This window comes from Capsicum annuum, chromosome 1, assembly GCF_002878395.1.
Source record: "Capsicum annuum cultivar UCD-10X-F1 chromosome 1, UCD10Xv1.1, whole genome shotgun sequence".
NCBI lineage: Eukaryota > Viridiplantae > Streptophyta > Magnoliopsida > Solanales > Solanaceae > Capsicum > Capsicum annuum.
Window position 1 is genome coordinate 19,441,660 of NC_061111.1, and position 12,645 is coordinate 19,454,304.

The window sequence follows — 12,645 nt, forward strand, 5'->3', positions numbered from 1 at the left end:
AGTTATACATTACAGTCTAATTTTTCACTTCAACTTGAAGCTGGGCTATTCAAGTTTGAAAAACTTGTTCTAACCACCCTTTCGAGTAAACAACTTTTCCCCCTCATAAAACTACAACAATTTTTCAAGTAAGATGCATATTTCAAGCACAATTTTAATTTTTCACATACAATTTTAATTAACGTCTAATAGAAGCGGGGTGGTGAAAAAGGAAAAGAAAGAAATTGGAGTTCATAACCAATTGAAATTAACTCGCCAAAAAGAACTACTTAGCCAATATATTTCGAAAAATCAACCAACCAGAAGTGTTGTACAACATCCAATTTTACATCAGAGCATCGAATTCTAGTGTACAAAGGCCTCAGTAACACTAACACATGATTTTTGACTCGGTAACATTAATACATGATTTTGTTTTCTTTGTCAATTTGACAATAATTCCAGCTGAATAAGTACCAAGTTAACCATCTCGCTTCTTGGATTGCTTTGAAAGATACCTGCATCACATCCAAAATTTTAGGGTTGAGCTCCAAATCTAATTAAAGAAGGTAACACTACAGTCATTTGGTGTGCAGGATGGGATAGACTAGTTAATCCTACCATTTTACATATGGGATAGCTAATCCACCGTTTTAGTACAAATGGTGGGATAAAATAATCCCAGACTAGTTAATACCCTAAAACAATGAGGGATACAATAATTTCTTATTTTATCCCCGGGATTGTTATCCCTATCCTGCATACCAAACAAACCCCCTAGAATATGTTATCCTCTAATGAATATTAACCCAATCTTGCTATGAGAGCACTTCAAATTATAACACCAGAAGATATAGTAGTATTACATGCCTTTAAAATCACTTCACTGCCGTCTACCTTTGACCTACACATCAAATTCTTACGCTGATGCGTTTAAAGGTTCCATCATAATGAACACTTTCTTTCTTTTGATAACAAAATTGTTCGGGTGAGCTTCGGCACACCTCAACTATTTCACCCGCACCTGCTATCTCCATCCAACAGAGGTACCCAGTAACTCAACCCACTACATCTTAGGCAGATGATGAGAATGATATCACCAACCATTTTTTTTGTCTCTATGGCCAGCAAGTGAACATACAACTAACCTTTATTAGAGTAAAGTCACTAAACTGAAGATGAGACATTTTAACTTCAACCAGAAAATTTAGGTTTAAGCAATAGTTCCCACAGAAAGGTACACTTGGAGCGTATAAGATCATCCATGAAAGAATCGAATGTCACATAAACTTACTTTCCAGTGTAAAAGCCTGCAGAGTACCACACATTCAGCACTTCCTTTAGATCTGTATCAAAGCCTGCAGTTTTCTCTGCAGCAGGGTTCATCATCTCTATTTGTTTTCCTGAACTTAGAAAAAGTAAAACAAAGTTCTTAAAGGAATAGAAGGACATTTGAGAGATTGAAGTTCTTTTTCACACATCATATTGGACTTTTTTGTTCGTTCTCTGAAGTTATGTAGCACATTTGAGATCCTCATTGGATTATATAATGCTGGTGCTCCTAGCAGCAGTCATAATTTTGTCTACATCTCTTCATTTTTACATCTCTTAAATATGGGGGGGGGGGGGGGTTCCCTTTTCTTTTTTTGGTCATTAATAAACTATTTACTCATTCAAAAAGTTTTTTGAATAGATAGATGTCGTACTTGCATCTCCTATGCAGATGATCAAGGTGGTTTTTAAATAAACCAAGTGTAAGCAAATCTAAGAAATCTGTCACACCAGCTAATTATGGCCCAGATCATCAAACTCCTTATTTATTATAGAAAAGAGGGACAAGAACATCAACAGAACAAGAAAAGAACTTAAAGAATATTTGTTCAAGTGTATTTTTTCCTTCCAGATACCTAAGCCACCAGCTAAGTCATTTTCTATTTCACTATGTTCAGTGGAAAAGTTATTGTCCATTTGCATAAAAGCATAAGTGATTTTGACCTCATAAAATATGTGGTGGTTCTACTTGAAGGTAGAAAGAACAATGGCTGCTCCAAAGAAATCCTATCCAAATCTAAACACCTGAAGCTCTGCTTGGCTAGCTCATTTAGAACTCTTTTCGTAACTAGCTTTTGATTTTGGATAGGTAAAAGATAGTCAGTCAACAAGGAGGCTCTGATCACAAGTAATAAGGGCAATTCATCTATACCCACAGTAAAACAACTCAACAATATCTCCTCTCATATAAAATTGCTGACCTCCAATCAATGTCTTCTAGTGTATCTCACATTCTCACAATTTATTTTGTTCTCTCCAAAGTCATCGATATGCTACCTAACTAACAGGATAAGGAAAACTAGTATATAGTATAGCGACCTATCATCAATGGACTGGATTGCTTGATTGCCTGCTACCTAAGATACTGATTTTTATTGAAAGAAAATTTTTCATTGCAAACTTCCTAAAGCAAATCTTTTCATATGTAATCCATAATCAATGAAGTCAAAACTTGCTTCACCCCCCCCCCCCCCTCCAAAACCCCCAACCCCTCTCTCTTTCTCCAACTCTGTCTTCTTCTTGTCCGTATTCATTTCACCTTATTATGTGATAGAAAATTGAAGGATCTTCCAGTCACTACCACATAACACCCTAGACATAAAAAGCAGTCATGCACTCAAGTATCAAGAGAGCTGCTCACCTTCCTTTGCAAATGAATCCAGTGAAGCCGTGTTAGAAGCTTGCTTTAAGGAGGAGAGTGCTTTTTCTGCAGCTTCCATTACTATGTTAACCAAATTAGGGTTTTGAGGAGACGAGTTCTTTTCTTGAACACGTTGTAAAAAAGTATTGCATAGGTTGCCATCCTGATCTCCACCCAAACAACAAGGTGATGCAGTGCATGGAGACACCCAACTTTGGCATCCATATGGGCAGTAGAACGAAGATTCTATTGGATTCAAATTCTGTGATACATAAACTTGATGTTCTTGTGAAGTAGAACCAGAATTTTGATCACCCGAGATGCCAAACTGGTTAAGTTTCTGCAAAATCTTTTGTCTCTGATCCTCAAGTTCATAATATTTGTAGAGAAACTGGTTGTAATCTTCTAAACTCTGTTAACTGACGCTCTCTATGACCTTATCCTGAGTGTTTTGCTCATTCAGTTGACCATTATGATTTTCAGGAGGAACTGCCTCAAAAGAGGAATTTTCTTTTACTGATGGAAGGCTACTTGAATCCCCCATTTTTGTAATGGTATCTGGTGCAACCTTGCTGCTATCATCTCCCTCCCTGTTGCTTCATCCACACATGTGAAAACAAAAAAAAGAGGAATAAAGGAGAATGTTAGTCTCCAGACAATTAAATGATTTTTTTCCTGATGTGACTTGTAAATCATAAAAGGAACCTTTTAAGCTCATTGCTTCCGTCATCAGGAGCTGTCAAGTTCCCCTCATTGCTGCTAGCTTTAGCTCCTTTATTATGCATACTCTGGAAATTAGAAAGAAGATCATCAAGAGAAACATATAAAGTTTCCTTAGAAATGAAGGAGTAAGAAATGATAACAGTCGGTAAACAAGTATCGTCTTTGCTTCTAGGCTATGTGCCATAATAGTTGTGGCTTAAATTTGACTCTCTTTATGGAAGGGGTCAGGATGAAGATTGATTTGGAGAGATTGAGAGGAAAACAGATTGTATGGAAGCTAGGGAAGTTAGGAAGAATCGAAAGATTATGGCCAATGCAGAAAGTAGTGGAATCAAAATGATGTCGATGATGACGATCAAGAAGGAGAAGGAACAACTGTAGGGGGAGAAAGTGGAGCCAAGATACTTTATTCAATAGTGGCATCCAGCATCCCAGAGATAAAAACAAATCAAATTTGTGCTCAACAAGAATTTTAGTAAGAATAACAGAAAAGAAATTACTAGACCAGCTTTCTATGTGAAAACAGCCAACAAAATGGAAGACGCACCCAGGAAAGTTTTACTTAACAACGACATACACAGTGCAATCCCACAAGATTCGGGAGGATAGATTGTAGATGATCTTAACCTCTACATTGTAGAGATAGAGAGGATGCTTTTGATAAACCTTCAGCTACTAGGAAACTTTTGCTTGAGCCCAGATAAAGACAAAAAATCATCTCTCATAATATACAACAACAACATACCCAGTATATTCCCACAAAGTGGGGTCTGGGAAGGGTAAGTGTACACAGTCCATATCACTACCTCGAATGAGGTAAAGAAATTTCGATAGACCCCCGGCCTCAGGACACAAAACAGTAAAAAGACATAATAAGAGCAAAAACAAATTGGAATAACACACCAATATATAATAACAAAAACAATACACCTACAAGGTAGTTCGAGAAACTATGAACAGGAAACTCAAAGACACACGTATAACACTTACGACCACTGGCATGGCTACAAAAAAACACTTCTACCTACTAGCAAGGAAACACTTCCACCTACTAACCTTCTACCCTAATTCGTGACCTCCATACCTTCCTATCTAGGGTCATGTCCTCGGTAAACTATAGCTTCTCCATATCATGTCTAATCACCTTATTTCAATATTTCTTCGGTCTGCCGCTACCTCGTCTGAAACCATCCATAGCTAACCTCTCGCACCTCCAAACTGGGGCATCCATGCACCTCCTCATCATATGTCCGAACCATCTCAATCTCACTTTCCCTATCTTGTCCTAAGTCACTCCCACATTCTCTCGAATAATCTCATTTCTAATCCTATCTTTCCTAGTAAGTCCACACATTCATCGCAACATTCTCATCTCCGCTTAGCACATCCTTGATAGTAAATAGAATGAACTACATCCTTGATAGTTTTTTTTAACAGGACTATTTGTCAAATTAGTTCACTATTCCTCGAAAATTACTTTAAAAGAACTATACCACTAAGCACTGCTCTCTGGTACATATATATTATAGGAAATGATTTCTTCACTTTCGTAACACAAAATAACATTTTTTCCCTCCTTGTCCCGCTTTTATTTCCTTATTCCAGCAACACACAATTCTCTAATGCTACTGATACTACACAATATAATGGAATCCACATTGCTTCTATTTTTTTCCACGCCCTCATCTCTTACCAGGCGACCACTTGAGAACAATAATTTCAAATACATAGGGCAGCAAAGAATACCATAATTCATCCCCTTGACATACTAGAACCCATTGTCAAATAAATGAAAGCACAATTAACTTTGAAAAGATATGTCCTCCTGTAAATATCATTTTCTCGTGTCCAACTTAATGATTTAATCTTTTCATAATATCTAACTGCATTGAGCCTTGCTCAAGACTAAAGGTCAACGGCAAACGCAGTCAAGCAAAAAAAAAACCTAAAAGAGATTAACTACGTTGCTACTCTGCCTAAGCCTTGGTTGGATGTTACTTGTAATATCCTAAACACGATGACTACGAATTGCGAATCATAGTAATGAAAAGGAATTTTGTTTATAGAAGAGTCAATAGTTACAAGTATACAACTAAAAGATAACTACTTAAGATGAAGAAGAAGAGATAAGAAAGACTAGGTTAGCTAGGAAAGCTGAAGAAGAAGAGAAGAAGATAAAGAAGACTATAGAAAGAAGAATTGAGGAAAAGAGTACTAGCAATTCAATTACTGCATTTCCCAATTTCGTTTAGGCTATTTATAAATTTTGCTGACTTAGCCGAGTTGGTGATGAGCTGGACTATTTGATGTATTAATCCCCACTGTTGATTCCTTACGATCTCCACCGTTTATTTAAACTAATTCCCAATTTCCCTTTTCATGATTATTCAATTGCCACATGCGGACATAACAACTTTGGGTCATTACAATCCTTTCCGCTTGAAATTGACCTTGTCCTCAAGGTCAAGGATGATGCACTCGACCGTAATAACGGTTGGTTCTTACTAGTCTGCAACAAGGAGAACTGAACACCCACAAAAGTGCCAGTGCCAACTACAGTAGAATAGGTGAACGAGCTGCTGACGTGAAAAACCTTATTAAGATGCATCATCAACCTAGAAAATGACGAAGGAATTGGTTCCGTCTCATTGCCTAACCTTAAGTCGGTTCTGCTTACACTACAAGGAACCTTGGCTACGCCAATAACAATATTCTTACATTGATGTTTGTCGTCACTAATAAACTAAGAACAACTTTTGCACTTCAAAGTCTCACTAGATTTCCTTGTCATTTGTCTTCGAACTACACCAGGACAATAGCAAGACACACTAATAATGTTGATCATAAGCAACCCAACAGTGAAGCTAACAATTATACCTTTAGGCAGACTTCCAATAAAATGTAATTGTCCCATGAAGTTATATCTTTTATGGTACCGACAAAGAAAATTGTCGATATCAACACACAAAATTTGGAATCCACAGTGCAACTCAACTAGTTCATCAGGCTGAAAAGTGACTTTGTAGGCATCAATTAAATCCATCGATGGCCTCTTACCTCTCTTCGTTGAATTCTTGGTTTCATTCACTAAGCAAGTACAAGTATAGTCAACAGAGTAAAGAGAGAGCATTAAGAAATCATTAGTAACCATCTGTGTTATTCCGTTGACATCACCCTTCATTTCTTAACATAGAAAACCGTTATATAAACCAGCAAAATTAAGAAGATCAACTTGATGAGAACTTTTCTTGAAAAACAAACTTGCAACAATTTTTAGTTGGCACTGTATGTGTAGGAATCTAACATACAAGACTTCACCACCTCTTAGCCAACCACCCCATTTCCAAAAATCTGTGTCCAGACACTTTGTGTTTTTAGCATGAGAACTTACATGTCCTAATGGAAAGCATGAGAAAACTTCTACGTCAAGGCATGTAACGTTATAGTCCAATCCTCCTAGATCAAATACTAGAACTAGCTTGCCAATCCTCTTTCTATCATCCATGTCACAGTAAATAAGTAAGTGAAAATCGAAACTAAATGGATTTGAAAGCTGGAGTTTCCAATCCTTAAGAGCACCTATGAACCTGAAAAATGACTTGAAAGAAATGAAGGAAAGGTTGTGTCCCATGATATTCGTAAGACCCTCATTCTGCACTGCCTCAACTGAACCCGCGACTAGATCTCTATGCACTATATCAATTTGAGAAGTGCTTAACCCAACAACAACAATGATACCCCACTCAATCAAGGAACGTACTAAAAGTTTATATTGCAATCCATTATCATTAGATTTGATGCTCCTACAGTAAACATCAAGCATCCAATTAAACTGCCTCTCATTCCACTCCATCACAACCTCAGAGCCATTTAGACTATATGTTCGGCCATAATCCAGAAAAGGCACAAAAGAAGAAACTGTAGAAATAAAGAAAGTGAGGCACCAAAAACAAATTGCAGCTCTATCGTGCATCTCCTTTAATTGATGCAACCAATTGAATGCCATTCCATCCAAGTCACAAACTGTATTAGTTTTACCATTTTTCCTTTCGGAAGCATAAGATAAAGATATAATATTAGCCATATCAGGATCGTCTAAGCTCAAGTTAAATTTCTCGATAATCAAACTTAAAGCCTGCACATCTCCACAACATATGATACAGGAGAAATCGGTCCCTACTCAACTAATACAAGGGTGAACTTGCCCTTAATTCTTATGAATAAATGTATTGCTTGGACATGATTCCTATTTGACTTTTCATCAAACAAGTAGGAAGCAACTCTTAGTTTCTTTCCCGTCCAATTCTTTTTTATTACTACCAGTCTAAAGATTCGTCCACCAAACAAAGACATTGCCCCAATAGTTTGCAAATTTAACTCATTAGTAAGAAAGTAGACAAATATTTTACCTGTTATGTCAATTTCCATTGTTGTTATGATAGCCTCGATTTCGACACATTCGTTCAACTCATTGCACTTCCCAGTAAAACATACACCCACACTAGATTTATCCTTTTGTTCAGCAATTTCCCCCATCGATTCCATCATCTCAACCCGGTTTTCCTCTTCATTCTTTTCCCTCAAACAATCATCATGACAAATGTAGCAATGACAGTCAATGATGCGTACGCAACCATAGACACAAGAGTCGCATTGGCAGTCAATGCTACATATGCAATCCTCACACCACCTCTGCAATTGTTTAACATTTACAACTATATCTGACATTCCATCCATATGGGTCATTCTTTTTGCATTGTTTCGTTCAACCAATTCAACCAACGTTGATGATTCTACAAACATCTTCTTCGAATTACTACCCCCAGTCGAGATAGGTTCGTTGCTTTGATACCACTTGTAATGTCCTAAACAAGATAACTATGAATTGCGAATCACAGTAATGAAAAGGAATTTTGTTTATAGAAGAGTCAACAGTTACAAGTATACAACTAAAAGCTAACTACTCAAGACGAAGAAGAAGAGATAGGAAAGACTAGGTTAGATAGGAAAGATGAAGAAGAAGAAAAGAAGATAAAGAAAACTATAGAAAGAAGAATTTAGGAAAAGAGTACTGGCAATTCAATAACTGTTTTTCCCAATTTCGGTTATGTTGTTTATATATTTTGCTGACTTAGCCGAGTTGGTGATGAGCTGGACTATTTGATGTATTAATCCCACCGTTGATTCCTTACGATCTTCACCGTTTATTTAAACTAATTCCCAATTTCCCTTTTCATGATTATTCTATTGCCACATGCGGACATAACAACTTTGGGTCATTACATTACCGGTGCCTATGTTAGACACTTACAAGATGACCCAGAAACAATTGTTATCAAGACCAAATGGCTCTCTTATATAATTTAAACCTCCATCAGCTTCGCATACCATATTCCTTTTACCCACATACAATGGGATCACCTCTCCAGCCTTGTGAATTTCTTGTTGGTAGTGGATACTAATGGATAAAACAAAAAGGGGTTTTGTTAAATGTTCTTCCAGAATGCCTAGAATTGAAGCATAATTATCGTAAACAAAAAAAGGAATGTATTGGGCTCTCTCATGGTGATGATAAGATACTTGGGATAGAAAGAAAAAGTCAAAAGAGAAAGCAAGCAATTGCATATGTAACATTTAAATAATAGTTACCATCAAATCCAAAACTGGACGGTCAAACGAACCATCTATATCCATTCCCAAAGGCGGAGCCAGGTAAGGCCGAGGGGTTCATCCAAACCCCCTTTGGCAGAAAATTACACTATCTACACATATTAAAATTACTTTTTATGTATATATAGTAGATGTTAAACCCCCTTCGACTTCTTCATGTGCTCACATTTTATATTTCGGACCCCCAGTGAAAATCCCAGCTCAGCCACTATCCGTTCAGCTCCATTTGGATTTCATTTACCAAAAATATAGCGAGAAAGTCCAAAATTATGCCCAAGTAAAGAAAGAATACAAATGATTAGATCACTAATACACCTATAAAGAGGAGTAATTATGAAGGATTAGGGTTCAGCAGAACTGCCTTGAAAGTAAAGATAAAAAATACAGAAGATTTGCTAATATGAGAAAATGCAATCAAGTATTTTGTTCCTAACAGATTTAAGTAGTGCAGCTTATGAATGAACTTAGAACTTTCTAGTATTTTCCATTTGTACCCAAAAAAAATAAATAAAAAAAATACAAAGGAAACTTCTACTTGGAAGGTGACATGCATTTGCAGATGTTGAAGTATGATATATTGAAAGGTAGTTTGCACTCAAGGTGCGGACAGTGGTTTAATGAAGTTGGATTGTGCATGGTGAGGTATCAAGTTCAATTTTAAACAGACACAAATACTTAGTACTAGGTTATCAAATTAGCTGAAATGCGCGCAAGCTGATCCACACAGCACGACTATTAAACAAAAAAACGAAATAGAAAGGTAGTGGGAGTGAAGGGAGAACCATATACTTGGATACGGCGTCGTTGAATGCATTGATGAGAGCTGAATCATCCCATAGATCGTCTTTTCCCATTTTTGCTTTCTACTCTCTGCTTCGATGAGTTGCAGATAAATTGGAGCTGCGGGGTTTAAGCTACTGTGTTTTTGCAAGGGTTTAACTTTTGTCTCGTTTGTATGCGCGGTATGGCAATCTTGGTTAAATATTATTTGCTCCATTTCAAAAAATTTTTCTTAATTTAACTTAGATTAGAAATTTTTTAATTGCAACTTAAATAGAGCTCTAAGAATTATTTTAGATTTATGTATTTGATGTGTTATATAAATGTATATGATATACGCTGTGTTTCTTGTTCGTCTCTTTCTTCTCTTGTTCTGTTTTTTCTATGTATATATGGTTCATAATTTAATGAATTTGTGTATTCAATATTAATTTCTACGAGGTAAATATCATTTTTGAAAGCACATATTTTTTAATTAGAAGGGTTGATTTCAACATACATGTTTAATGTCAAAATATTTCAAAATTTAATGAATTTGTGTATCTAATATTAATTTCTATGATTGTAGATATCAATTTTGAAAGCATATATTATTTATATATTAAAAGAGTTATTTCAACATGAGTGTTTAGAGTAGAAATATTTAAAAATAAGGATAATTTGGTCACTGAAACTTACTGACCAATAATGTATTCTTTTGCCTTTGCTATTTGAACTTCAAAGAATGACTTAAAAAAATATACACCCTTCCTCAATAAATTACAAACTAATGCCCTATATTGAATGAAATGTCAATAGTGGTGGGGCTATCAAACTTTTCTTCATCCCCCCCCCCCCTCCCTCTTTAGTTTAATAATTCTCCTCCATTATTTTCTACTTGAATTGATATAATTAAATAGTTTTAAAAATAATAATTTATATTAATTAAATATTAAAATTAATAGTTGTTAGATTTATTTTTATTTTGTTCTTTTTAGTTATTTTCTTTTAATATTAATCTCATGATTATGTAACTTTTTAAAATATAATCAAATTTAAATTTTCAAATTATACTTGAAAAAATTAATTTAATAAAATGAATTTCTTATTTATATTTTCTCTAAGTTTATGCCAAGTCAACAAGGATCGAGTAAAAAAATGAAAAGAAAGCTATTAAATTGATGTAAACACCTTTTTAATAATTTACCTTTCTAAGATGTAAACACGTGTATCTCTTGAAGTTGACGATAGTTGTTCAACAATTGCTTAGGGTCATAAAAAGGGCAGTCGAGGTGTCTGGGGAAGGGCTCCATCATAAGGGTGTATCGTACGCAGTCTTACCTTGCATTTCTGCCAGAGACCGTTTCCAAGGCTTGAACCCGTGACCTCCTGGTCAAATGGCAGCAACTTTACCAGCTACTCTAAGGCTCCCCTTCAACTTAGGGTCATACTATATATAATCTTAAAAAGGGCAACTCGGTGCATTAAAGCTCCTGCTATGCGTAGGGTCCAGGGAAGGGCCAGTTTATAACGATTTATTGTACGCAACCTTACCTTACATTTCTGCAAGAGGCTGTTTCCATGGCTTGGACCCGTGACCTCCTAGTTGCCTACCTTTTGCCATCATGTAACCAATTCAATTTCTCTTCAACTTTGGGGAATTAAGGGAACTGCATGTATTTTTTATTAGAGAGTAGAACATGATTGTGCGTAGGAGAAATTGTAGGCAAAAATTATTTTCCTTTCCTTCCTCTACAGAGAAACCTTTCTTTGAAGTCATCACCATGAGAGTCATTTATTTTCTTTCTCAGATAGGAGAAATTGTAAGCAAAAATTGTATTCCTTTCCTCTAAAGAGAAACCTTTCTTTGAAGTCACACCATGAGAGCCATTTATTATCTTTCTCAGTCTTACTTAAGAGAAAGAAAAAGTTACCAATTACTTTAGTCAAGTTTTGTTTCTTTGGTATTTGTGTAGTGAGAAAAAGTTACCAATTACTTTAGTCAAGTTTTGTTTCTTTGGTATTTGTGTAGTGATTTTTTCTAGTCAGCGAAGCCGGTTTTCATTGTCATGATTTAATGTAACACTTAACTTGAGCCGGGGGTCTGTCATAAACAGCCTCTCTACTTCTTCGGAGGTAGCGGTATGGTCTGCGTACATCTTACCCTCCCCAAATCCCACTTTGTGGGAATACACTGGATGTTTTTTTTTTTTTGTTGTTGTTGTAAGATGTAAATATAATTTATTATTAAATAACATGTAATAATTCACTTCTTTTTTTTTTACAAATTGAATCTTTCGAGTATTTGGTTAAATATATACTTCTACAATTCTTTTTCGTTGTTGTTGTGTATAGTTTATTATTAAATAACATGTAATAATTCACTATTTTATACAAATATAATCTTTAGAATATTCAGTTAAATATATAATTTTTCATCGTCATCCTCATTGTTTTCTTCTTCTTCTTGTTAAATATATATAAATTCACTTTTCATAATGTTGGATCCATGCTAGCACGGATTTTTCTCTGCTAGTAACTATATATACATAAGTTTGTATCAACTTTTATGAATGTATCTACGTATTCACTATCAATTATATACCAATCAATATATCTGTATCCACTATCAATTTCATCGAGGATATTCAATATCGATTTCATCTTCTGTATTTGATATCAAATGCCAAGTGTACTAAAGTATTTGTGTATATCTGTTTTCATTGTATTTCTGCATATAATTATAAGTGTTTATTTATAAATTTAATATACAGACATGTAATTTATTAATGTGGTGCCTTAAGAGTTGATTCTTTTTTAAT

The 12,645-nt window shown here is 35.3% G+C and overlaps 1 protein-coding gene across 11 annotated transcripts; it reads right to left on the reverse strand.

Annotated features, from left to right (window-relative positions):
• Positions 1–241: 241 nt before the first annotated feature.
• Positions 242–10,243, reverse strand: LOC107871018. Of its 11 annotated transcripts, none has more exons than XR_001674577.2 (5): positions 9,854–10,243; positions 3,377–3,459; positions 2,672–3,267; positions 1,274–1,387; positions 242–497 (listed from the first exon to the last, which is right to left on the reverse strand). XR_001674577.2 is itself a non-coding variant. In XM_016717787.2 (5 exons), the coding sequence occupies exons 3-5, from the start codon at positions 2,748–2,750 to the stop codon at positions 461–463; spliced, it is 225 nt and encodes a 74-aa protein (XP_016573273.1). In that variant the 5' UTR covers positions 2,751–3,267; positions 3,377–3,459; positions 9,854–10,222; the 3' UTR covers positions 242–460. The 11 variants fall into 11 exon arrangements, 2 of the variants coding, with proteins under 2 accessions (XP_016573273.1, XP_016573280.1); XR_007043662.1 differs by having other exon boundaries at positions 1,274–1,382; positions 2,672–3,261; positions 9,847–10,240; XR_007043659.1 differs by having other exon boundaries at positions 1,274–1,382; positions 2,672–3,261; positions 9,854–10,237.
• Positions 10,244–12,645: the final 2,402 nt, after the last annotated feature.